This window comes from Gorilla gorilla, chromosome 10, assembly GCF_029281585.2.
Source record: "Gorilla gorilla gorilla isolate KB3781 chromosome 10, NHGRI_mGorGor1-v2.1_pri, whole genome shotgun sequence".
NCBI classification, from domain to species: domain Eukaryota; kingdom Metazoa; phylum Chordata; class Mammalia; order Primates; family Hominidae; genus Gorilla; species Gorilla gorilla.
The window spans coordinates 24,978,844-25,006,522 of record NC_073234.2 but is presented as its reverse complement, the minus strand read 5'-3'; the positions used below and the strand labels follow the sequence as shown (position 1 = coordinate 25,006,522).

The 27,679-nt window shown below is 43.3% G+C and overlaps 1 protein-coding gene and 1 long non-coding RNA gene across 8 annotated transcripts in view; both read right to left on the bottom strand.

The window, feature by feature from the left end:
- LOC109029068 (uncharacterized) overlaps positions 1–3,676 on the bottom strand; it is a 47,726-nt gene extending 44,050 nt beyond the window's left edge. The window contains exon 1 of the long non-coding RNA XR_008670513.2: positions 3,556–3,676. This is a non-coding gene — a long non-coding RNA (uncharacterized lncRNA). The remainder of the gene's footprint in view (positions 1–3,555) is intronic.
- A 7,756-nt stretch (positions 3,677–11,432) lies between these two features.
- On the bottom strand, positions 11,433–27,667 carry LOC109029264 (ovostatin homolog 2-like). Of its 7 annotated transcripts, XM_063693805.1 has the most exons (10): positions 27,405–27,548; positions 27,042–27,132; positions 21,022–21,166; positions 18,912–19,012; positions 16,686–16,795; positions 15,151–15,241; positions 14,710–14,778; positions 12,754–12,856; positions 11,990–12,064; positions 11,433–11,585 (listed from the first exon to the last, which is right to left on the bottom strand). In XM_063693805.1, exons 4-10 carry the CDS (start codon positions 18,996–18,998, stop codon positions 11,524–11,526), a joined length of 597 nt encoding a protein of 198 aa, XP_063549875.1. In that variant the 5' UTR covers positions 18,999–19,012; positions 21,022–21,166; positions 27,042–27,132; positions 27,405–27,548; the 3' UTR covers positions 11,433–11,523. The 7 variants fall into 7 exon arrangements, with proteins under 7 accessions (XP_063549875.1, XP_030856986.2, XP_055214621.1 ...); XM_031001126.3 differs by lacking the exon at positions 27,042–27,132 and having other exon boundaries at positions 27,405–27,633; XM_055358646.1 differs by lacking the exons at positions 27,042–27,132; positions 27,405–27,548 and adding an exon at positions 27,169–27,292 and having other exon boundaries at positions 21,022–21,097.
- Between the last annotated feature and the right edge of the window lie 12 nt (positions 27,668–27,679).

Genomic DNA, 27,679 nt, shown 5'->3' with positions numbered 1-27,679 from the left:
ATGACCTCAATGGAAGCATTTCATTGAGTAGGGTTAAGATCCACTTTTTACAAGATTAAAGGTTGGCGTTAATAATGTAAAGGTAATTTAAGTACCAGATAAGACCTCTAAAAGAGAATTGACTTTCTGAAATATTTAAGTAATGCTTGTCAACTTTTTTCAATATTATTTTCTAAAGAGCCTTTTTAGACGTTTTGTTTCTAATTGCCATACCCAAGAAATTTTAATACCATATAGATGCATACCTGTTCATGTACCACGTGTAGAACCATGATTATACATAAAAACGGTAAGACATTTTTAATTCATAAGAACAGATTTTTGCCTCTGTGGGGGTGATACCACTCCTGCTGAGAATGCATGTTTTAAAGAGACAGCTGTTAAATCCATGACAGCAGGGTTGGATGGAGGATGACAGAGCCAATAATCAGTTAATTGAAAGTGGTAGAAATGGTCTGAAGAAAATGCACAAGAGAATTTTGTTTCTCTTTGAGCAACTGAAGACCATAGGTGCCAACAGTAGAAAGATGGAGAGGAAGCATGTTGAGAAATTGGTCTCTTGTCAATATGATATGCTACAGTACAGTAGTAGGCAAGGTTAAAGAAGAGCAAACAGAAAGGAATAGGATGAAGAAGAATCACAAAATTGATTTTGTTTGTTCATGCTGCGTGGCAGTTTTCTACTCTCTAGAGCTTTCTGATTTTAGAAGACAGTTAAGTATCCTCAGTTGAAAGTCTCCCAATTCAACGGACACTCAGCAATTAAAAGAAGATGATATGCAGTGGTCAAAAGAAAATGAGGTCTGTCTTTTTAAGAAACATGAATCCAAGGATCAACCTCTTGGAATTTTACTGCTATGCTGGTTGTTACTGTACCTGCAAAGTTCCTTTCTGTAGAAGGGTAAGGGTGGATTTTTTTAAATGGGGTTTCTTTCAGAAGACTACACTTCCATGTTCAAGGTCATGAGTAGTTATTTTAGAAATGATTTTTGTACCTGTTTAATGATAAGACTGATGATATCTAGTCATATCCATTCACCATAGGGAAGTATCCCAAATTCATGAAGTGGCCTGGAATTAAGCCCTAAGAAACAATCTATGTATGTCATCAAGGCTTATGGCAATATCTTAGGCCTTGGAAGTTATAAAGTCTGAGAGCATTGCCAATTTTTGGTTTTGAATTCCATTTGTTATCTCTATTTTTTACTAAAGATTGCAAATAGGAACAATGAAGTTTTTGAGTAGAAAGTAAAGCCTTACCAAGGTATTTAATAACATTCTCAGTGAAAGGTAGTCCTCAAAATAAGCAATGACCAAGCATACTACAACGTGCCTATTATTTGTATAAATGTTGATCTTTGTTTCTTTTTACCTGGGAGGCTCACATGAGGACAATGAACTCAGTTATATGAACTGATATAAATTCCAGTAGAGTTTCATGTTCCAAGATTGAATTTGAATCTGTAATCGTATAGCCTGTTTGATAATTTCAAGTTTTTGTTTTTAAATGCAAACCATTATAAAACAAAATTAAATCAGAATTACTCAAGGAAATCTATGTTAAGCCTATGTAAAGCCTAGAAAATATTTTCATACAGATTAAATCATTGAGAGGTTTTTTTTTCTTTAGTAGAGGAAGGAGTCCTGGAGTCAGCATGTTACAGTGGTGGATACTGATAGGTGAAGACGAGAGAAATAGTATGGGAACTTTAACTGCAAGTTTATTAATTTATTTCATAAGGTATAAGAAGAGTGCCCCAACCGGGCACAGTGGCTCATGCCTGTAATCCTAGCACTTTGGGAGGCCAAGGCGGGTGGATCATCTGAGGTCAGGAGTTCACACCAGCCTGGCCAACATGGCGAAAACCCCATCTCTACTAAAAATACGAAAAAAAAAAAAATTAGCCGGGCATGGTGGCAGGTGCTTGTAATCCCAGCTACTGGGGAGGCTGAGGGAGGAGAATCACTTGAACCCGGGAGGCGGAGGTTGCAGTGAGCCGAGATTGCACCATTGCATTCCAGCCTGGGTGACAGGAGTGACTCCATCTCAAAAAAAAAAAAAAAAAAAAAAAAAAAAGAATGCCACTAATTGACAAGAGTTTATAAATCTAGGCTGTAAAAAGCAAAATATTTTTGTAAACAATTATACCAGTCTATGCTTAAATATGAATATGCATCTTTCAATTTGAAAAGTATACAATCATTGAAACACATTTACATTGTATCTTTCAACATTTGTAATCAACCTAAGAAGACAGCACTTTCTTCTAGATTAACCAGCTTTTAAATTTTGACTTACACTTGTTAAACGAAAGTATTCTCACAGTGGCTGTAAAATGATCAAATTTTGAATACAAACAAAGTACATTATTTTTATTACTCTTTCCTCATTTCTTTGAATAAAACAAAGGAAAAAATATGTTACTTGGGGGCCTTTCCAAGAAACCTGAAAATTTGATTGTACATAAAAAGACTTCACAACCATTCTATTCTTTCTAATTTGGGGCCTAAATTTCAGAAAGGCAAAATTGAGTATGGTCAAAAGAAACAAGATATAAACACAATACTGTGTTTTATAGATATACCACCACAAGGGCAAAGATTATCAGGAACTTTTAACATTCCCAAAGACAAGTTGTTTGTTAAAATACATCAAGAGCAAAGTTATCAGAATAGATTGCTAGAAAAAAATGGGTATCTGTTATCTGAACACAGAAAATTTGCTCATTTTACAGAAAAAAAGGACAAATCTAATTTTACTAATGTGTACTATTTATGTGAACATTTACAGTAAAGAATTTAACATGTTTCTATGCATGCGTTTTCACATATAAAGATATATATATGCAAACAGATGATAAATTTAACTAAAGCCTTAAAAATATAATAATTAACTGATAAGTATGTTAAATAGAGCAATGTCTATATGATATTGAATTTGTCATCCTAGTAAAGTATTAAGATGTCCTTAAATAACAGATACTAATTAGTATCTTGTATACATATTCATGTTTCTCTGTAAATAATGAACCAAAACTGTTCAATCATTTATATTAATTCCCAGGTTCAACCATGCTGATAATTCTTTATATAAATTTTCCTGTTAGATTGCTGGTATGATTTCTGTCTTCTAAATGGATCCTGACCAATACGAACACCAAATTAGTTTCATTACTCATTGAGCATGCCTGCATTTGGCAGTGCCAATATATTTTCTCAGGATTTGAATGGAAAGAATATACTGTATTACCGAGTTTACTCAATATTCAAAAATAATCAAAACCTACAAACCCCAAGCCTGTTTGAACAACAAATTAAATATACATGTCTTCAGGCTAAATTTTTCACTCCCACTTCAAACCAAGTATAAACTGAATTTTAACACAATACATAAGCAGGACATCTTCAACATTGCTTTGTTTAATTCTCCAGGGATTATCTAGATAACTATTATCAAGCTCTACAAAATATAATAATACTTAACCTAACCCCCTACAAACAAATAATCTTCTGAATAGAGTCTAAAAACTTACCTACATAGATATGGTTTCTTACCTTTAAATTCTTGATAACATAGCAGCAGTTTTCCTGGTGGGCACTGATGTGGGCAGACCTGTAACATCACAAAATAAATAGCCCTCATTCTTGACTCTCTCAAGACAGAGCTGTGGCTGTGATATCTTGGAAGAAACAAAAATCACAGAATGCAAGGTTATTTTTACGTCCTTTCTCACATTAGTATTAAGTGATTTTGGCCAAAGAGCAAGTTTTCGTGAACTGATTAGTCCATCTATTTATTATCATCATGTTAATACTAAATATTTACAATCGATAAGGTGCATTTTGGGCACTCAGTGGGTTGCAAGGTATGACCACAGTTAGGTACAACAATACATAACATAGTTCTTGCCCACTTACAATCTGTAATCTATTTCAATACAAATAGTTTATGAGAAAAAAAAGTTTAAATTACAGTTTTCTTTTCATACCCCAAAGAACCCCTTTCTACTTGCAACGTGAGTTCAACCATGGGCATAGACTACTTTTTTCGTTTGCTTTTTTTTTTAACTTTAATTTTAGGTTCAGGGGTGCATGTGCAGGTTTGTTATATAAGTAAACTCATGTCACAGGGGTTTATTGTACAGATTATTTCATCATCCAGATCTTAAGCCTGGCACTCAATAGTTGTTTTTTCTGTTCTTCTTCCTCCTCCCACACTCTACCCTTAAAGAAGCTCCAGTGTCTGTTGTTCCCTTTGTGTCCATGAGTTCTTATCATTTAGCTCCCACTTACAGGTGAGAACATGCTGTATTTGGTTTTCCGTTCCTGCGTTAGTTTGCTAAGGATAATGGCCTCCTACAAAAGACATGATCTCATTCTTTCTTATGGCTGCATTGTATTCCATGGTGTATATGTACCACATTTTATTTATCCCATCTGTCGTTAATGGAAATTTAGGTTAATTTCATGTCTCTGCTATTATAAATAGTGCTGCAATGAACATTCGTGTGCATGTGTCTTTATGGTAGAATGATTTATATTCCTCTGGGAATATACCCAGTAATGAAATTGCTGGGTCGAATGGTAGCTCTGTTTTTAGCTACGTCATACTGCTTTCCACAATGGTTGAACTAATTTACATTCCTGCCAACAGCGCATAAGTGTTCCCTTTTCTCTGCAACCTCACCAGCATCTGTTAGTTTTTGACTTTTTAATAATAGACTCTTATGTTCACTAAATTCTAAGAAGCCAGAACTGGTAATGAACTCAGAGACTAACTATTGGCAACTAACACAACTAAGGAAAACAGGCTTGAGAGGTAAAGTAATATATAGAATCACAGAGGCATTGAAAATTTCGGAATTAGAATACAAATATTTGATTATTAGGGCAAGCCACATTACATATACAACCTAAGAAACCAACATTCTTAGTGGTTAAGAAGTACAGTCCCTGAAGCCAGCCTGATGAGTTCTCATCCTGAATCTGCCACTTATTAGCTACCTGACCTTGAACAACTTAACTAATCCCTCTATGCGTCAGTTTCCTCATTTGTAAAATGGGTACAATAGCAATCGTAATTACCACTTAGGACTGATAGTGAGCTTCAACTGAGGTTCACATGTAAAGCACTTAGAAGTGTCTAGAACATGGTAAGTGTGACTTTAATTATTACAGAACTTTGTTTTAGGAAACATCTTGAAAGACATCTTTCCCAACCTTTTACCACAGTCAGTAATTTTTTTTTTATTATACTTTAAGTTTTAGGGTACATGTGCACATTGTGCAGGTTAGTTACATATGTATATATGTGCCATGCTGGTGCACTGAACCCACTAACTCGTCATCTAGCATTAGGTATATCTCCCAATGCTATCCCTCCCCCCTCCCCCCACCCCACAACAGTCCCCAGAGTGTGATATTCCCCTTCCTGTGTCCATGTGATCTCATTGTTCAATTCCCACCTATGAGTGAGAATATGTGGTGTTTGGTTTTTTGTTCTTGCAATAGTTTACTGAGAATGATGTTTTCCAATTTCATCCATGTCCCTACAAAGGACATGAACTCATCATTTTTTATGGCTGCATAGTATTCCACGGTGTATATGTGCCACATTTTCTTAATCCAGTCTATCATTGTTGGACATTTGGGTTGGTTCCAAGTCTTTGCTATTGTGAATAATGCCACAATAAACATACGTGTGTATGTGTCTTTATAGCAGCATGATTTATAGTCCTTTGGGCATATACCCAGTAATGGGATGGCTGGGTCAAATGGTATTTCCAGTTCTAGATCCCTGAGGAATCGCCACACTGACTTCCACAATGGTTGAACTAGTTTACAGTCCCACCAGCAGTGTAAAAGTGTTCCTATTTCTTCACATCCTCTCCAGCACCTGTTGTTTCCTGACTTTTTAATGATTACCATTCTAACTGGTGTGAGATGGTATCTCATTGTGGTTTTGATTTGCATTTCTCTGATGGCCAGTGATGATGAGCATTTTTTCATGTGTTTTTTGGCTGCATAAATGTCTTCTTTTGAGAAGTGTCTGTTCATATCCTTCGCCCACTTTTTGATGGGGTTGTTTGTTTTTTTCTTGTAAATCTGTTTGAGTTCATTGTAGATTCTGGATATTAGCCCTTTGTCAGATGAGTAGGTTGCAAAAATTTTCTCCCATTTTGTAGGTTTCCTGTTCACTCTGATGGTAGTTTCTTTTGCTGTGCAGAAGCTCTTTAGTTTAATTAGATCCCATTTGTCAATTTTGTCTTTTGTTGCCATTGCTTTTGGTGTTTTGGACATGAAGTCCTTGCCCATGCCTATGTCCTGAATGGTAATGCCTAGGTTTTCTTCTAGGGTTTTTATGGTTTTAGGTCTAACATTTAAGTCTTTAATCCATCTTGAATTGATTTTTGTATAAGGTGTAAGGAAGGGATCCAGCTTCAGCTTTCTACATATGGCTAGCCAGTTTTCCCAGCACCATTTATTAAATAGGGAATCCTTTCCCCATTGCTTGTTTTTGTCAGGTTTGTCAAAGATCAGATAGTTGTAGATATGCGGCGTTATTTCTGAGGGCTCTGTTCTGTTCCATTGATCTATATCTCTGTTTTGGTACCAGTACCATGCTGTTTCAGTTACTGTAGCCTTGTAGTATAGTTTGAAGTCAGGTAGTGTGATGCCTCCAGCTTTGTTCTTTTGGCTTAGGATTGACTTGGCGATGCGGGCTCTTTTTTGGTTCCATATGAACTTTAAAGTAGTTTTTTCCAATTCTGTGAAGAAAGGCATTGGTAGCTTGATGGGGATGGCATTGAATCTGTAAATTACCTTGGGCAGTATGGCCATTTTCACGATATTGATTCTTCCTACCCATGAACATGGAATGTTCTTCCATTTGTTTGTATCCTCTTTTATTTCCTTGAGCAGTGGTTTGTAGTTCTCCTTGAAGAGGTCCTTCACATCCCTTGTAAGTTGGATTCCTAGGTATTTTATTCTCTTTGAAGCAATTGTGAATGGGAGTTCACTCATGATTCGGCTTTCTGTTTGTCTGTTGCTGGTGTATAAGAATGCTTGTGATTTTTGTACATTGATTTTGTATCCTGAGACTTTGCTGAAGTTGCATATCAGCTTAAGGAGATTTTGGGCTGAGACAATGCGGTTTTCTAGATATACAATCATGTCGTCTGCAAACAGGGACAATTTGACTTCCTCTTTTCCTAATTGAATAACTTTTATTTCCTTCTCCTGCCTAATTGCCCTGGCCAGAACTTCCAACACTATGTTGAATAGGAGTGGTGAGAGAGGGCATCCCTGTCTTGTGCCAGTTTTCGAAGGGAATGCTTCCAGTTTTTGCCCATTCAGTATGATATTGGCTGTGGGTTTGTCATAGATAGCTCTTATTATTTTGAAATACGTCCCATCAATACCTAATTTATTGAGAGTTTTTAGCATGAAGGGTTGTTGAATTTTGTCAAAGGCTTTTTCTGCATCTATTGAGATAATCATGTGATTTTTGTCTTTGGCTCTGTTTATATGCTGGATTACATTTATTGATTTGCGTATATTGAACCAGCCTTGCATCCCAGGGATGAAGCCCACTTGATCATGGTGGATAAGCTTTTTGATGTGCTGCTGGATTCGGTTTGCCAGTATTTTATTGAGGATTTTTGCATCAGTGTTCATCAAGCATATTGGTCTAAAATTCTCTTTTTTTGTTGTGTCTCTGCCTGGCTTTGGTATCAGAATGATGCTGGCCTCATAAAATGAGTTAGGGAGGATTCCCTCTTTTTCTATTGATTGGAATAGTTTCAGAAGGAATGCTACCAGTTCCTCCTTGTACCTCTGGTAGAATTCAGCTGTGAATCCATCTGGTCCTGGACTCTTTTTGGTTGGTAAGCTATTGATTATTGCCACAATTTCAGATCCTGTTATTGGTCTATTCAGAGATTCAACTTCTTCCTGGTTTAGTCTTGGGAGAGTGTATGTGTCGAGGAATTTATTCATTTCTTCTAGATTTTCTAGTTTATTTGCGTAGAGGTGTTTGTAGTATTCTATGATGCTGGTTTGTATTTCTCTGGGATTGGTGGTGATATCCCCTTTATCATTTTTTATTGCGTCTATTAGATTCTTCTCTCTTTTTTTCTTTATTAGTCTTGCTAGCAGTCTATCAATTTTGTTGACCCTTTCAAAAAACCAGCTCCTGGATTCATTAATTTTTTGAAGGGCTTTTTGTGTCTCTATTTCCTTCAGTTCTGCTCTGATTTTAGAACTTTAAAATTGTGTAGCATCGCTTTTCTGACATCATTCTTTTTCCTACCTTTTAATCTTTGCATGTCTTTTAAAATCAGATTACCTGATACACAATATATCCTTTGGTGGGATTTCGATGGAGTTGCATTAAAAGTATAGATGAATTTGGGAAGAATTGAAGTCTTTATTAAGTATTTCTACCCATGGATCCATGTATTTCTTCATTGATTTAGGTCTTCTGTGATTTTGTTTACAGCATTTTGTACATTTTCAGAATACAGATCTTATATAGACTTAATCATTTCATTTTTTCAGAGAGAGAACAAATGCAATTATTTTAAAATGTTGATTTTCTGTTAGTTATTGTTAGTATATACAAATTAAATTGAGTTTTGTATTTTGAACCTGTGCTACTTCTGGAATGTGTGTGTGTGTGTGTGTGTGTGTGTGTGTGTGTGTGTGTGCGCGCGTTTATGTAGTCCTTGGAATACACCATAACCAAGTGGGTTCTTCCTGGGAATGCAAGACTGCTTCAATACTTGAAGATCAGTCAATGTAATCTGCCATAGTAATAATCTAACAAGAAAATCAACATGATCACATCAATTGATATAGAAAAAAAATTTACAGAATTCAACATATTTTCCTATTACAGATTTTCTGCAAACTAGGAATAGAAGCAAGCTTCTTAACCTGATGTATGGCACCTTTAAAAAGCTTACAGCAAACATCTTACTTAGTGATGAAAAACTGATTGCCTTCCCCATAAGATTGAGAACCAGGCAAGGATGTTTACTCTCATCACTCCTATCCAACATGGTACTGGAAGTCCTAGCTAATAGAATAAGGGAAGAAAATGACACAAAATAAAGGTAGTAAGATTAGAAAGAAAGAAATTGTCTCTATTCACAAACAAGGTGATTTCTTTTCCTTTTTCTTTTATTTTTTAAGAGACAGGGTCCTTCTCTGTCACCCAGGCTTAAGTGCGATCATGGCTCATTGTATCCTCAAACTCCTGGGCACACACAAATAGTCCTCCTGCCTCAGCCTCCCAAGTAGCTAGGACTACCGGTGCATGCTGCCAAGCCCAGATAATTTTTTTTATTTTTTGGAGACACAGGTAGTCTCATTCTGGTTTCAGCTCTGGAAGGGGCGAAGAACAAGTCCCCAGAGCCCATCCTGTCCTTCGTGGATGACATACTGAGGGCTCAGGAAGACGCTCCCTCACAGCCTGCCCCAGGTTCCAGGCTGAGCCACCTGAGCAGCTGCTTTGGAAAGCCTCTTGTGCCATAGCCATGCTTAGGAAAAAGCATATCTTCCATTCAATTCACCAAGAAACACCAAGAAATAACTGGATACAAAGAATAAAAAATACTCTGCCACACTGGCAGGGCAGGAGGGTGAAAATTGTGCCCCCTCCAAAGGTAATGTCTATAAAAGGATAACTAAGGCCAGCGCCAAAGTCCACCTACAGAAGGCGGGTCTGTCTCAACCCCAGCTGTCAGTCACTGTGAACCTTTAGAACTGGGGCTGAAGCTTCTTCCAGTTGCTTGCTCAGATGTCAGTGAGACCGCTCCACAACAGATAAGGGGAGCTGTGTGTCAGGGAAGTCCCAGCCACTAGGACAAGCTGCACTCCAGGCAGACGTTTCTGTTCTTGTGCAAAGAACAGCGCAATCCATTCAAGTTCACAGGGGCAGGTGGCACTTGAAAATGTCAGGGTCAACTTGCAGGGCAGAAGTTAGCAGGGAAGTCTTCCTGGGGGAGTGGGAGAGCCCAGCAGAGTTTAGGAGGGAGGAGCGACATCGGGGCAATCCTCTGAGTCTCTCTTTCCTCCTCAGGAACTGTCCAGGAAGACCCTGCAGTCTCTCTGCAGGCTCATGGGAGCTCCCAGAACTGAGACAACACACGGATCCAGGACTGCTTCGAAGTCAGTGGGATGCGGCCCTTGAAAGTCCATGTATTGGGTTCCTAGGGCTCTTGTGAAAACATGCCACACCTGGCTGGTTTTAAACAACAGGAGTTTATTCTGTCAGTTGAGAAGGCTAGAAGTGCAAAATCAAGGTATTGACGGGATGAGTTCCAACTAGAGGCTGTGAGGCAGATCAACTCCATGGCTCTCTCCTGGCTTCTGCTGGTTTCTGGCAACAGTTCACTTCCCATGCCTGGTAGACACATCACTCTAACCTCTGCCTCACTTTTTCACGGGCATATTCGCGTGTGTGTGTGTGTGTGTGTGTGTGTGTGGATGTGTGTGTTAAGGACAGCAATCATTAGACCAGATGGGGCCCACTCTAATCCACTGTGAGCTTCTCTTACTTTGGTAACATCTGCAAAGACCCTATTTCCAAACAAGGTCACATGCCATATTCTGGGACTGTCTTCTGAGAGATGTCTCCCCCAGGATCCTTCCAGGTGGAAGGATGCCCTTTGACCTGCAAAGCCAGGCAGAAAACCAGGATCAGGGCAGGACAAGAGGATGCTAGCCTGTGATGGCTCCCACTCAGGTGGGGTGTGAGAAGTGCCTGTGGCCTGGGACACACCAACTTGCTCCCATTACCTCATCTGAGATGGATTGCACAGTGTATGTCCAGGGCCCATCCCGGCACACTGTGCCTTTGCAATGCTGTCTCTGCGCTTTGGAAATTCACTCAGCCCACTGCGTGGGGTGGTCTGAGGTGGGCCACAACCATTTCTCAACCATCCCTGAGTACCTGACCAGTATCCCTCGGGGGTGCCGACTGGCTACATCTGGAGCATGAGGAGCGTGTTTACCTGGTGAGTAAGGATGCAAGCATACAACGTCCTGGCCGATCCTCTGCACAAGCAATGCCTTTGCTCCAACGGGATGGGCAACGTTGGATTAGGCCTGAGGCAGATTTGATCTCGGAAGATACATTCGAGTCTATGTGTTTTGTGCATTTATTTTTGTTTCCTTGAATTAACATGGAGTCCATTTCAACTTTCACTTAGTCTCCTTCTCTCTCTTCCCCCACTTCTCTCTCTCTCTCTCTTTCTTTGTATGTGGAAGAATAGTAACTCTGTGTTCCATAATGTCTAAATACTCAAATTTAGAGTTGACAGCCATACAGCAAATTATTCAAGTTGCTGTCAAAAAAAAATCCCTGCGTTTTCTAGGATTAAAACTGTGAATAGAGTACTGGAAGAAAAAAAAGTCATAGACTCAGATGCAAAATGACAACATTTAATGGGATGATAAGGAAATAAGACTTGACAAGAAACCATAGCCCACTGCAGACTGTTCACGATGTCAGATGGTTCATGATTTTTTTCCAGGTTTGATACAGAAGAATCGGTTTGTTACAAGAAATGCTTTTCCACCTGGGATTTAAAACATCATTTAAACAATAAACACGTTTGTATGTACATATAAATAGATATTTAGATATAAAAACATGCATATATAGGCACATAGACATGTACATACATATACACACATATGTACAAATATATATGCCTAAATTTTTACTGACCTGTCAACTTACAAAACAAAAATGAGAGATTTATAAAAGGTACATATATAGCTGTGAATTCTTTAAAGCTATTTTTAAAGAAATTAATATAATCTTAATGATTATCACATTACTCATGCAGTACACAGCTACACAAGTCTAATGAAGTACCAGACACTTCTCTTTCTTCAACTATTGTCCTATCTTAGTTAGGTTTTCATTTTCTTACTAGATGTGTTTTCAATGGTTTATGATGTAATAAAATTTCTTTACCTCTTCCAGTAATTGCTTTGTCTCTCTCGGAAACTGAACTATTGTCGATGTTGTAAAAAGCTAGGGCATATTCTTCTGAAAAAATAAACGGAACATGTATTTTTATTAAATAGATGATATAAGCACATTAGATCTAATCTTTCCAATAATTTTGAAATAGAGACAATTACTTTCCCATTTTATACATCCAGAAATATGCTAATAATATTTAAGACACTTGATGAAATATATTCTATTAGTAAATGATAGAGACAGAATTCAAACACTCCACAAACTTCACACAGCATTCAACAATAATTAAATAGAACCAACCTTCCAGGGAACAGTTGTATGGTCTCTACAACATCTTAGTGTATGTTTTAGAAATTAATCTATCAAATTTTTAAGTTAACATTTCAGAATATTCCCCACTCCTCTTTTTAAGTCAAAGTCCACAGAAGTAGCTTGGAACAGTCAGTCTTAGCATGAACAACAATGACAATAACAAAAAGACCTGGAAGCTTAGTGTGGCTTGTATTTCAAGTTCAAGTGGAGCCCTGTCAGGTCATATTGCAAGGATTCTGGTGTTGAAAAACTCTGGTAACTGGAAAATGGGTTCAGTCAGAAGACACATCATGGGATAAAGAAACCAGTATACAAAGTAATGCCATCTATTGTTTACTCTGTGAAGACGGAGGTTGATTTTGGAAAGTTTAGTAGCTCAGGGAATGTTAGATATAAATACCACATTCAATAACCTTAGGGCATGGCTGTTGCTTGCCTACCTTTTTCGTAATAATCGTAGACCATGACTGGGGCTGGCTGAATGTTGAACACAAGGTTGCTCTGCTCAACAGAAAAAGGGAAACTGTCTGCTCGACCAAAAACCTATCATGACACAAATTATAATTACATTGTAGCAGGTCTGAGAAAAGATAATCACTGAGAAAATTATCCGCAGAACTTTATGATCTACAGAATTAAATAGATCTAGGGTATGATTAACTTACATATTGGAAAAATAATGAGTTGTTAACCTTAAATCATATAAAATTTCAAGTTCCTTTGCTTACATTGAGGTGAGAGGAATTTAGCTGGAAGTCTTAGAGGAATGTAGGCATTTATGTGAGTGGTAACAATACACATAGAAAGGATGTCTCTAAAGCGCATGCCACAGTTTGGCGTTTCCTCAGTAAAATAAAAATAGAACTACCCTAGGATCCAGCAATCCCATTTCTGGGTATGCATCCAAAGAAAATGAGATGAATATTTTGAAGAGACAGCTGCAGTCCCATGCTAATTCTTTCATTAATCACAATAGCCAACATAAGGAATCAACCTAAGTGTTCGAAACAGATGAATGGATAATGAAACTGAGGCATATACACATACAAATTATTCGGCCTTAAAAAAGGAAAGAATTTCTGCCATTTGTAACAACACTGAAGAACTTGGAGGACATTATGTGGAATGAAACAAACCAGATACACACAAAAAACACTGCAGGATCTCACCTGTAAGTTAAATCTAAAGTTGAGTTCATAGATGCAGAAAGTAGAATGGCAGTTATCAGGGATGGGAAAATGGGGAGATGCTGGTCAAAGGATAGAAAGCTTCAGCTGTGCAGGATGAATACATTCTACAAATCTCGGGTACAGCAGTGGCCTACAGTTAATGCCGTACTGTAGATGTAATATTCCCTAAGGGAGTAGATCTTAAGTGCTTTGTCACAAAAAAAGAAGAGGTAACTGTGTGAAAAGAGGGATGTGTTAGTCAGCTAATTCACATATAGTCACGCTAGATGATAACAATCAGCTCACTATATATATCAAAACGTCAACCACATACCTTCAATACACAACTGTAATTTCAAAAAATTATGGCAAACTTTGTAACAGTTTAGTCAAATTATAAAATAATTACATATCTACTCTGTGACCAGACTGTGTTTGATAGGGAGATGATGTTTCTAAAATGGAAAGCTATCTAGTCACATAGCCAGGGCATATATGAAATAGCCTTGCAACTTGCAAGGAGAAGATGATCAGTGGGATAAAACACTGGTAATCCTTAACGTCCCTTATTATTTCCTTTTACAAATCCTATCATACATATCTATAAGAAATTGAAGCATCCAATTATCCTTGGAAGGAAAAAAGAAAAACTTTTTCTTTTTTTTATTATACTTTAAGTTTTAGGGCACATGTGCATATCGCGCAGGTTAGTTACATATGTATACATGTGCCATGCTGGTGCGCTGAACCCACTAACTCGACATCTAGCATTAGGTATATCTCCTGATGCTATCCCTCCCCCCACCCCACAACAGTCCCCAGAGTGTGATATTCCCCTTCCTGTGTCCATGTGAACTCATTGTTCAATTCTCACCTATGAGTGAGAATATGTGGTGTATGGTTTTTTGTTCTTGCAATAGTTTACCCAGCCATCCCATTACTGGGTATATACCCAAAGGACTATAAATCATGCTGCTATAAAGACACATGCACACGTATGTTTATTGCGGAATTATTCACAATAGCAAAGACTTGGAACCAACCCAAATGTCCAACAATGATAGAAAATGTGGCACATATACACCATGGAATACTATGCAGCCATAAAAAATGATGAGTTCATGTCCTTTGTAGGGACATGGATGAAATTGGAAATCATCATTCTCAGTAAACTCTGGCAAGGAAAAAAGAAAAACTTTAAAGAAAAAAAAATATAGCTAAACTTACATTTTCCAAGTAGAAAAGAACATGGTCATTCTTGACTTCAGTCTTCATCACTTGGCCCTTGTTTTCAAGCTTTGAAGAAATTGTTAGGGAAGGATAGAGAATAGATATTAGAATAAATGACAGCGCCACTGCAGAACTGAATGTCCACTCTTTTCTACGTCACGTTTTGTTTTATGGAACATTCCTTGGTGCCATGATGTTTTCATAAACACAGGTAGCAACTAAAGAAAAATATATGATGAACCATGGGAAATACTGACTGCTAATTGGTACAAATTAAGTACACCAGCTCTCCAGTGTTAGCGCAAAAATACAAAGGTGAATGTTGAAGAAGAATTCTGTAGTTTTGTTTTGCAAAACTACGGCTAAACAAGTATTTATTTTATCTTTATACTCTATGTAGCTGTCTTTGTGCTGAAAGATTAGGCTTCTATTATTTACCTCTTCAATGGATGACATGGTTGGAGTAAATCCTGATAGCATTTTTACATCTATAACCACCATACTGGATTTATTGCAAATTCCAGTGTATCTGAAAATTTTAAGAAAACACTCGTTTAGATATCAATTTTAAAAGGTGACTTATCTCATAATGAGCGTGCCAGGTGGATAAATACTAATTGGCTAGAAATCTGGAGGACAGGTAAAAGCTGAAGAGAAAATATCGGAAGAAAGTCATTTTCAAGCATCTGTGAATAGGCACGACCAGAATGATAATGAAAGAGATGATACATAGCAAGAGAAATTGGAGCAAATAATGAATTATCTGGACATGAAATCTTCCCCAAACCCTGCTTTTAAGCTTACCTGCAGTCTCAAAGTTTGAACTGATAAACAGAGCTTCTAAATCTTTTACATATACTTAGGTTAGTGTTAGAGCTGCATAACACTTAGAGGACATCTTTGCTTAAAAGGTGGTATATAAGCATAATTATAGAGTAGATATGTCCCCAGGAGAACTTCTAGCTCAGTTTCCCGCTTCTGGATAAGACTATTGGGGTGTGAAGTTAAGAGTTCCATAGTTCATCAGGGCATGGTTGCTCACACCTGTAATCCCAGCACTTTTGCAGGCCAAGGTGGGTGGATCACTTGAGGGTCAGAGTTCAAGACCAGCCTGGCCAATATGGCAAAACTCTGACTCTACTAAAAATAGAAAAATTAGCCAGATGTGGTGGTGCACACCTCTAATCCCAGCTACTCAGGAGGCTGAGCCATAAGAATCCCTTGAACCCAGGAGCTGGAAATTGCAGTGAGCTGAGATTGTGCCACTGTGCCACTGTAGCCACTGTACTGCAACCTGGGTGACAAAGTAAGACTCTGTCTCAAAAAAAAAAAAAAAAAAAAAAAAACCAAAAAAGAAAAAGAGTTCCCCAATTCATTGAGTTCTTAGCCCTGGAGCTCAAGCGATCTTTATTTAGAAATTCTAAAAAATATCTCCCAAACTAATTTTACTCAATGTTTTCCACATATTAACTAAGGCTAAGAGCCTTTAGCATCTATCAATCATGCTTGAATTCAAGAGGATCATTTCCTTTTTCTATTCTGAAAAGTAAAAATCTAAAATGTTACTCTTTACAGTTACAAAATAAACATTGGTGGGCTTGCTACTATATGACCATGCATGCTTGTCTTGAGAAAGAAATATAGAATCTCTGTTTTTCAAAACTAGGAGTACTTCCATTCAACAGAATAAAAAGTATCATTGAAACATCAGTGCAGTGAAAGCTTTCAAATCCTGCTCACATACACTGCATGTTTTCTTGCCTCATTTTAGCTCTGATTTAGCTGAAGATGTACTAAATTGTGGTGTCCGGACAGAGGGCTAAAAAGTGACTGTGCTGTAGAATTGTCACCACCAACATGAGAACTCATCATATTACCATGATTTATATTTTGTTATTTCACTACTGTTTGAACATTTAAAATATTTTACCATCTTGTTCACATGGGAGTTACTATCAAAATATGACACTTACTTGAGGGTCACTGTGAGGTCAAAAACAGTCGAAGAGTAGTTCTTTACTATTTCCAAGGAAAGAGAAAATCCAGATGCCTTCTTAGGTAGAACATTGTACTTAAGGGTGGCCTAGAAAGGATAGCAAATTAGAAGAAAACCCATCCTGTATTAAGAATTATACAGTCTGACTATAGTCAGTAGTAATGTAATTTTACATTTTAAAATAACTAAGAGTATACTTCGATCATTTGTAACACAATGGATAAATGCTTGAGGTGATGCATACCCCACTTGCCCTGATGTGATTCTTACACATTGCATGCCTGTATCATGCATCCGGTAAAAATTTACACCTACTATGTACCCAAAAAAATTAAAAATAAAACATTTTTAAAAAGAAAGAACCTATTGTTTATTTCTATTACTCATGCAGTTTACATCTTTATCATCAGGTAATCAGGTTAAATTCTTTAGTTTTCAGAATAATGTAATTTAATGAAGACAGAATACTTTCTAATAGCAATATTCCTCAAGAAACTTCTTAGACAGCTGAGTACCTTTTCATAAAGTAACTTGCAATTTTGGCTATTGATCATGTAAATACACAAAACGGTCAAATAACACTTCACGTAGAAATGAAGAGACAGTCCGACTCTTTTACTGGCAAACACTCATCACCCCCTTAGGCAGATTTCTGTTAGCTGGATAAATGTACAACCCTGTCCTTCCACTTCTACTGTGTATTGTCCAGGTGCCTGTGTTACTTCTGAACGTTGGACCAGTAGGCGGTTATGACCGTTAACCTGGAAAATCTCACTGGATCCTTCACTGCTAAAGGTGACAGTGTTTTGATTCTTAAGAGGAGAGCCCCTCTTCCACCCCTGGCTCTTAGGATCCCCATCGCAGGGCGGGGAGGCACCCACCGCGAGGCGGAGACTGAGAGCCAGACCCTCCCACCCCCGGCTCTTAGGACTCGCATCGCAAGGAGGGGAGGCACGCCACGCGAGGCGAGGCGGGGACTGAGAGCCAGCACCCCTTCCCCCACCGGCTTAGGACCCCCATTGCGGATCCTAAGATCCATAGGACCCACCTGGAGGACTGTGGGTATTAGGTGTCCAAGAAGAAAGTTCAGATCTGCCGACGGCAGGTACCTTACCTGGGATTTACTATCCGACAGGGGTCCGAACACAGCCCGGGATCAGACAGAAAGCAGGTCATTTGCAATCTACCCGAGCCAGCCCCTCTTCGCCCAAGGGCTCGTAGGATCCCTAACGCTGCAGGGGGAGGCTCCCCCCGCGTGGCGGGAACTGAGAGCCAGCCCCACTTCCCCCCTGGCTCTTCGGACCCCCATCGCAGTGGGGGGAGGCAACCCCGTGAGGCGGGAACTGAGAGCCAGCCCCTCTTCCCCCACTGGCTTTTGGGACCCGCATCGCAGGGGGGAGGCACCACCCGCGAGCCAGGCACTGAGAGACAGCCCCTCTTCACCCCTGGCTCTTAGGATCCCCATCGCAGGGGGGGGAGGAACCCCCTGCGAGGCGGAGACTGACAGCCATCCCCTCCCACCCCCGGCTCTTAGGACTCCCATCGCAGTGGGGGAAGGCACCCCCCGCGAGGCGGGGGCTGAGAGCCAGCCATTCTTGCCCCCCTGGTTCTTAGGACACCCTTCGGAGGGGGGGTGGCACCCCCCGCGAGGCGGGGACTGAGAGCCAGCCCCTCTTCCCCCCTTGTCTCTTAGGACTGCCATCGCAGCGGGGGAGGCACTCCTTACGAGGTGGGGACTGAGAGCCAGCCCCTCCCACCCCCGGCTCTTAGGACCCCCATCGCAGGGGGGGTGGCAGCCCCCGCGAGGCGGGGACTGAGAGCCAGCCCCTCTTCTCCCCCTGGCTCTTAGGACCCCCATCGCAGGGGGGGAGGCACCACCCGAGAGACGGGGACTCAGAGCCAGCCCCTCTTCCCCCCCTGGCTCTTAGGATCCCCATCGCAAGGGGGGAAGGCACCCCCCGAGAGTCGGGGACTGAGAGTCAGCCCCTGTTCCCCCCTGACTCTTAGAACCCCCATCGCAGGGGGGGAAGGCACCCCCCGCGAGGTGGGGACCGAGAGCTAGACCCGCTTCCCCCACTTGGCTCTTGGCACCCCCATCGCAGGGGGGGGAGGCACCCCCCGCGAGGCGGGGACTAAGAGCGAGCCCCTCTTCCCCCCCTGGCTTAGGACTCACATCGCGGATCCCAAGATCCTTAGGACCCACCTGGAGGACTGTGGGTATTAGGTGCCCAAAAAGAAAGCTCAGATCTTCCGTCTGCAGGTACCTTACTTGGGATTTACTATCCGACATGTATCCGAACGCAGCTCGGGATCAGAAAGAAAGCAGGTCATTGGCAATCTACCAGAGTCAGCCCCTCTTCCCCCCCTTGCTCTTAGGACCCCCATCGCAGCGGGGCAGGCACACATCGCAAGGCGGGAACGGAGAGCCAGCCCCACTTCCCCCCTGGCTCTTGGGACCCACATCGCTGTGCGGGGAGGCACCCCACGCGAAGCGACGACTGAGATCCTGCCCCTCTTCCCCCCAAGGCTCTTCGGACCCCCATCGCAGGGGGGGGAGGCACCCCCTGGGAGGTGGGGACTGAGAGCCAGCCCCTCTTCCCCCCCTGGCTCTTAGGTCCCGCATTGCGGGGGGGGGAAGCACTCCCCACGAGGCGGGGACTGAGAACCAGCGCCTCTCCCCCCACGGCTCTTGGGACCCCCATCGCAGGGGTGGGAGGCACTCCCAGCGAGGCGGGAACTGAGAGCCAGCCCCTCTTCCCCCACTGGCTTTTGGGACCCGCATCGCAGTGGGGGAGGCACCACCAGCGAGCCAGGGACTGAGAGACAGCCCCTCTTCACCCCTGGCTCTTAGGATCCCCATCGCAGGGCGGGGGAGGAACCCCCTGCGAGGCGGAGACTGACAGCCATCCCCTCCCACCCCCGGCTCTTAGGACTCCCATCGCAGTGGGGGGAGGCACCCCACGCGAGGCGGGAACTGAGAGCCAGCCATTCTTGCCCCCCTGTTTCTTAGGACACCCTTCGGAGGGGGGGTGGCACCCCCCGCGAGGCGGGGACTGAGAGCCAGCCCCTCTTCCCCCCTTGTCTCTCAGGACTGCCATCGCAGCGGGGGAGGCACTCCTTACGAGGTGGGGACTGAGAGCCAGCCCCTCCCACCCCCGACTCTTAGGACCCCCATCGCAGGGGGGGAGGCAACCCCCGCGAGGAGGGGACTGAGAACCAGCCCCTCTTCCCCCCCGGCTCTTAGGACCCCCATCGCAGGAGGGGGCGGCACCCACCGCGAGGCGGCGACTGAGATCCAGACCCTCTTCCCCCAACTGGCTCTTAGGACCCCCATCGCAGGGGGGTGAGGCACCCCCGCGAGGCGGGGACTGAGAGCCAGCCCCTCTTCCCCCACTGGCTTTTGGGACCCGCATCGCAGGGGGGGAGGCACCACCCGCGAGCCGGGCACTGAGAGACAGCCCCTCTTCACCCCTGGCTCTTAGGATCCCCATCGCAGGGGGGGGGAGGAACCCCCCACGAGGCGGAGACTGACAGCCATCCCCTCCCACCCCCGGCTCTTAGGACTCCCATCGCAGTGGGGGGAGGCACCCCCCGCGAGGCGGGGACTGAGAGCCAGCCATTCTTGCCCCCCTGGTTCTTAGGACACCCTTCGCAGGGGGGTAGCACCCCCCGTGAGGCGGGGACTGACAGCCGGCCCCTGCTCCCCCCTGACTCTTAAGACCCCCTTCGCAGGGGGGGGAAGGCACCCCTCGCGAGGCGGGGACTGAGAGCAAACCCCTCTTCCCCCCCTGGTTCTTAGGACCCCCATCGCAGGGGGGGAAGGCACCCCCCGCGGGGTGGGGACCGAGAACTAGACCCGCTTCCCCCACTTGGCTCTTGGGACCCCCATCGCAGGGGGGAGGCACCTCCCGCGAGGCGGGGCCAGAGAGCCATCTCCTCTTCCCCCCTTGGCTCTTAGGATCCCCATCGCAGGGGGGGGAGGCACCGCATGCGAGGCGGGGAGTGAGAGCCAGCCCCTGTTCCCCCTCTGGCTCTTGGGACCCCCATCGCAGGGTGGGGAGGCACCTCCCACGAGACGGGGACTGAGAGCCAGCCCCTCTCCCCTCCCCCCGGCTATTAGGACCTCCATCGCAGTGGGAGAGTTACCCCCGCGAGTCGGGGACTGAGAGCCAGCCCCTTTTCCCCCCCCTGGCTCTTGGGTCCCCAATCGCAGGGGGGGGAGTTACCCCCCGCGAGGTAGGAACTGAGAGCCAGCCCCTCTTCCCACCCTGGCTAGGACCCCCATCGCGGATCCTAAGATCCTTAGGACCCACCTGGAGGACTGTAGGTATTAGGTGTCCAAGAAGAAAGCTCAAATCTGCCGGTGGGAGGTACCTGACTTGGGATTTACTATCCGACAGGGGTCCGAAGGCAGCCCGGGAAAAGAAAGAAAGCAGGTCGTTTGCAATCTACCGGAGCCTAAGGGCAAAAGGCAGGTGAGAGAATTCTTAGGAGCTGTGGGGTTTTGTAGACTGTGGATCCCAAACTTTGCATTATTAGCCAAGCCTTTGTATGGAATACTGAACCGGATAATGTCCAGCAATTAGAAACACTGGCTTGGAAAGATAAAACCACATAATCTCTTAGCTGCCATCATTTTCGGAAATGCTACATCAATTTCCATCTCTATACATAAGCACATGCAGTTTGTTGTGCCATGGAAACTCCTTGCCATAAACATTTGGTACAAATGATCTTCTTATCTATGACCCATATTTGAGGGAACAGCCCATTAATCCTGTTCTTATGCAAAGGTAGTTATTACTAAAGGAGGGAGTTGGATAATCATATTTGGCCTAATTGACAATAATAAGTCAACATTGGGGGGTGAGAACTAATAAGGGAGTTATGATAATGCTGCAGCTGCTTTGATTTTCAAGAAGCCCTTTACTTCTCCATGGTGCTTCCAATCAAGGATGATTGTCAAAGGATTGCAGTAGAAATTCTCACTGCCTTGGTTAAATAGAGGAGTTGCATTCTTAGAAATAGAAGCTTCAACCATGAACCAAGGAGAACAGGAACCACATGCTATCTTACGGAAGTGATTTCGGATTTAGATTACTACAAGGTCTTTGGAGCACTAAAAATTAGATTCCTGCTCTGGAAACTAAAATTAAGCAACAGTCTAGTGAATGTAGCATAACTATAGAAGATGGGGAAAGGAGGTGGATTAAAAGTGATGATGTCTTAAGGATGAAGTACAGTTTGGAGGGAGGAAAAGGCACTAACAGAGAAACCATCTGCACAGCTTCTGTAAGCTTAAGAAGCTTCTTCGTAACTGCGCTCAGTTGATAGATTGATCTGAGACCACAAAAGAATGCTTAGTTCTAACAGGTTTCTAAACTACATGAAATGAAATTTGTCAGGTATCCTGTTGTAAAGACTGAAGTCCAGGTCATGATTCGTTGTCTTTTGACAGTTTTCACTGTTGATCGCCTTGGTTCTCAGATTGTCGCTAGCTAGATTGTAGTCTTCTGCTGAAATACTGTCTTAGACTACCATCACCATGTTCCCACCATGTATTTAGTTCCCTAACTGCACATCAGTATCTATGAAATAACTTCTCTGAATTTCCCATTAGGGAAAGTGAGGCAGCGTCACTTTCCCTAATGGGTAGCAACACTTCCCCCTTTACCATCCCTGTGTAAATAAAGAACAATATCTGGAAAAATTGGAAGGGGTCCTGGAACACATCCCCAGTCAACTTATTTCTCTGCTCTACACACAAACTGCTCCTCTATGACGAACTGTAATTCAAGTGCCTTCATAATATGGCACCGAGCCTCCTTTCCAAGTCGTTTATCAACATGCCTTTTTTTTTTCTTTTTTGAGATGGAGTCTCGCTCTGTCACCCAGGCTGGATGGAGTGCAATGGCGCAATCTCGGCTCACTGCAAGCTCCACCTCCCGGGTTCACGCCACTCTCCTGCCTCAGCCTCCCGAATAGCTGGGACTACAGGCGCCCGCCACCATGCCTGGCCAATTTTTTGTGTGTTTAGTAGAGATGGGGTTTCACCGTGTTAGCCAGGATGGTCTCGATCTCCTGACCTCGTGATCCATCCGCCTTGGCCTCCCAAAGTGCTGGGATTACAGGCGTGAGCCACTGCGCCCAGCCCTTCAACGTGACTTTCTATATTTGTTATAAGTTTCAGCAAAGCTGGGTTACGACTATTCCCTAAATCCTCTTGATTCTCTACCCACATGCCTTCACTAACATTTTTTCTCTGCCTACAGTATCTTCTAGGCCTAATTTATACATTTGGTCATCTCTGTCCCCTAAGGAATGTCTCGATTTCACCTACCCCGTGACATCTGTATCAGGCATGGCCAATGCTTCCCCCTTAGATCCCTTTTTCTGGTTCTTTCCAACCACCCCCAGCTCCATTGTGTTTTACTTCTAACAGCTTTCACCTGTGAACTTTTTGAGAGGCCTGTTTTGGAGCCTCCTGGCAAGTTCCTAGGGTTTTACTCCTATGTTGGGTGATGCCCAGAGCCAATAACTGCCTGATGCTGGAGTACAAAAGCCCAGCTTTGGTTCCTAAAGTGGAACAAACTGTGAAGTGTAATTTATGCTCTGGAGCTTCCTGCCAGTCAGTCTGAAGACTTTGCCCAAAATCAGTTGATTGCACCCATGCTTGGCCTCCTCCCCTCCCCTGTCCTGCTTCTCTCCACTCTCTTATTGGTTTCCCCCGGCAGCACTTCCTTAACAATTCAGTTGTCCGTTTTTCCCTCTCTCAGAATCTGATTCTGGAGAAGTTGATCTAAGATAATACCTCTCCTGGTAACTCCAGATACAAAGCAGCCATAATGCTTTCATTCACTGGTTATGTAATTCACTCATTCAGTCATTATAAAGTATTATTGTGGCTTGGCTCACTGGTTCATGCCTGTAATGTCAGCACTTTAGCAGGCCAAGGCAAGAGAATTGCTTGAGGTCAGGAGTTTGAGCAAAGCCTGGGCAACATAGCAAAACCCCCTCTCCACAAAAAATAAAAAAATTAGCTGGGCATGATGGTGCTGCCAGTAGTCCAAGCTACTTGGGGGGCTGGGGCAAGAGGATCGCTTGAGCCCAGAAGTTAAGGCTGGTGAGTTATAATCGCACCACAGCACTCCAGTCTGGGCAACAGAGCAAGACTCCATCTCTAAAATACATAAATAAATAAAATATTCACTCTACATAACATTACTCATTCACTCAATACATAATTTAATAATGGTATAATATTACTAGCCTACTATCTGCCATATCCTATTCTTCCAGATGTCAGGAAAGTGTTTATTTAGCACAGGGCTGGCACTTAGTAAACATTCAGTAGGCAGTAGACTTTTAAATTAGATTCCTTTACATTTCTCTCAGCCACGGAGCTCTGGCTGAAACAGCTTCCCAGTACTGAGACCAGGCATTTTTCTTTCCTTGCTAGGCTAAGGTCTAAGAAAAACTCTGCTCCACGTTGACGTCATCTTTTTTTTTCTCCTCTTCTGAACCTAATTATCTCTGAGACAGTGATTCAAGGAAGAAAGGAGAGGTAAACGCTATCTGGAGGCCTGACTCTTCCATCCTGGTTCCCACACCTCTCTCTTTGGAACTCACTTCTCCAAACTCTTTGCCAGGTCTGTCTCTTCTAAGCACAAATGTTAGTAAGTCCCAAACCCATTTTACTAATATTAGTAGATCGAGAGCCCATCTTTATAACTTTGGCCTCAATAAGACTAGTGATAGTGTCACTCTATTTACGAGGGGAAAGGTAGTTGCCACGATGCTCTTCGGTATAGGGGCAATTAAAATGACTACAGATTGGTGGCAGTTTATGGATTTGCACAAGAAGAGAGAACTCACAGAACTAGCATTATTTTACCCTCTGTCTTTACAGAGATGTATTTGGCTGTTTTGTTAGCCATTCTGGGGACAAGAAAAAATGAAAAAAGAAAAACATGACTACAGAGGTAGAGGAATTATTACAAGAAGGGTAATTAAAAAACATGATTTACAATTCAATCCTGAGAGAGGGGTATGTACTGAAAAAGCTGTAACACATGAAGGAAAGGGGAAGAAAGGTACCTAACAAATTTTTGAGTAACTCCTATGTGTTAAACACTCTACAGTGGTCTTTTGCTTTTATTATCTCATTTAATCTGTACAACACTATAAGGATACAGCTACTGGATACTGATGCTTACAGAAATTAAATAAGTCACAGCTAAAAAGTGGAAAACCAGGGATTCAAATCCAGGTCCAAATGACTGTGCTTTAGTGAAGCTCATCCGGTAGCAAGAGATATCCAGCATAAGTGAAGGGAGGTTCACTGAAGGGAGGTTCACAAACTGAGAGTAAGAATTGAAACTATCTGGGAAAGGCCAAAAACAGAAGCAGACTAGAGCTGCAAGGCAACTCGGACTTCAAGACAGCTCCAGGAATGTCACCAGCAAACACACACCCACGGGGTTCACTCTCCTGCTCAGCCAGGTGCCGGATACAGCCACAATCTCACTCCCTCAGCGCACTCGGTTTCTGCTTATCCCAAACTTTCACTTACACGTGGCCTCATCAGCCCCTGGACCTTTCAGCTTCAGCTCCCACTGCCAAGTAAAAAGTCTTCATGTCTCCTCATTCTGAATCCCAAGACAAAAAGCTGACCAGCAGCTCCTCTCAAGACAGAGCACTGGTCAGCCTGAGACTGGTCAGGCTCCCAGCCTCATCTACTCAGCTCGGGCCTTGCACTTGCTGCTCCCCTTGGCCTGGAGAAGGAGTCCTCCTCAATATCCAGGCTTTGGCTCACCTCCTCAGAGAAGCCTCTCCGGCTGTCTGGCCGCTGGACAGTGGTCAAACACCACCCCCACTCCTCACCCCCTAGCTTGCTCTAAGTCACTTTTTAAAAATCACATTACTCTGTATTTAATTTATTCATAGCTCTTAGCACCATCTGAAGCTATTTATTCTTCCTCACTGGAATATACGTTCCATAAATAGAGGAACCTTGTCTGTCTTGCTCTTCTCTGGCTCCAGGACTCAGAACTAGGTGCTTCAACACCTCATAGGCATTCAACAAAAATCTGATGAACGAATGAGTAGCCAGCCAGACATCGGGGCTGTAAGTAAAGGTTTCTCTTCCGAGGCTGGGTAACGGAGGTCCCATGACTCGAATACCTATCTAGTTAAATGGCCAGTTCTTTAATGGTTTCAAACCGTTTTCAGATAACCCCACAAAAACCCTGTGTGGTATTTTTATAAGCTCTATTTTATAGAGAAAGAAACTGAGACTCAGTAAACTTATATGACTTGCCCAAGGTCACTCAGCAAGTGCTTGAACTCAGGATTTGAACCACATCTGCCAGACCCCCAAGCCACCTGAAACTTTCTATCTCCTCACTTTTCCTCCCACCAGGGTAAGTGGGATAAAAAAGACAGACTTGGTGACCAAACTCTAGAATGACAACACTAAACAATACAGAAGAAACGTTAAGTATTATTTCACTTCCCCATCAGTGGTAATTATGGATCTCATTATTCCAGAAGCAGCACAGGCTAAATCATAGAGGTTTAGATAAATCTGAGTATAACGGATTCACTAAGCCCTATTAAAAACATTTGCAGTGACTTGTTCAGCCCTCTTCAGGTTGGCTGTGTGGAGGACAACCATCACCTCCAAGTGCCAAGGCACACACCAGGACAGCAAAGCTCATGCTCATAAACGAGGTTAGAGTTGTGAAAGCACTTCAGGAACATATTAGTTCTTAACGTGTTCATTTTCTTCAGTCCCCAATTATCACTCATTACTGAGTACAGACTATTGTTGTGGGCTCAGTTGTGTCCTCCCCACGTTGATCTTGGACATCCCAAGCCTCTGGGACTGTGAGAAAACACATTTCTGTGTCTAAGCCACCCAGTTTATGGTATTTCGTCATGGCAGCCGGGGCTGACCAAGACAACTATGTGGCAGGTACTATCTACCGTATGGCCCTAAAACGTTTTAACTTCACACACCTGGAAAGCACCACAGCCCCAAGAGAAAAGCTTTTCCGCACTGCTGTTAAGCCAGGGCCACACACTGCAGTGCTGCGGTGCTCCACCAGCTGGAGGATGGCCTGGCCCATAATACCCGCATTCCCACCTTGCTCTGGCCCTGTGTCCCCTCCAACGTGCATCCTGAGCTGGCACCCTGTGTGGAACCCAACCAGCTGCTTATCACCACTGTTATGACACTTCCGTCAACAATCTGGTCAACTGCACTCATCCCTGGCCTCCGTACTGTACCCTGCTCCGCCTCGATTCCCGCCCCGGGGGAAGCCAGACTCACGCAGCTAACTTTATCGGCTCTGGGCTCTGATTGCCAAGTTTAGGATCCCAGCTGTATCCTTGCTAAAGTTAGTATCGCTGGGGCTCAGTTTCTGTAAGAGACAGGTGGGTTACAAGCGCTCACTCACTGTTGCAGTGTCTTATCTACATAACATAATCCACGAAAAGCTCAACACAGCTAGGCCAAACCTAAGACCCAGACACGCGGCTGCCGTTAACGCCCACTCCTGCGCACCGCCCAGTTCCACCGCAGGCACAACCTTCCTAGGCCTACCCGTCCCCACACACGGGTTCCCGCTTGTCAATCACGCTGGCCCGGCCCTCCACTTCCGGAATGTTTTCCCGCTCCGGACGGGCCACCCACCTTTGCAAACAGGGGTCCGGCGCCGGAACAGACGCCCAGTTTGCGATTTCACCAGTCTGCCCTTCCTCGTCCCGCTGCTCCTCGTCCTAAGGAGCTCTGCTGCCACACAGCACTGCGCTCACCTTCTTCGCCGGCAGAATTGCTACGCTGAAAGCCAGGCCCCGGGAATCAGGGAAAACGCCACTGAATTTGAAACTGGCGGGTCCCCTCAGTGAAAGGCTGCCGGAACAACCCCCGCCGCTGCGCATGCGCACTCCGGGACGCGCGCGAACACG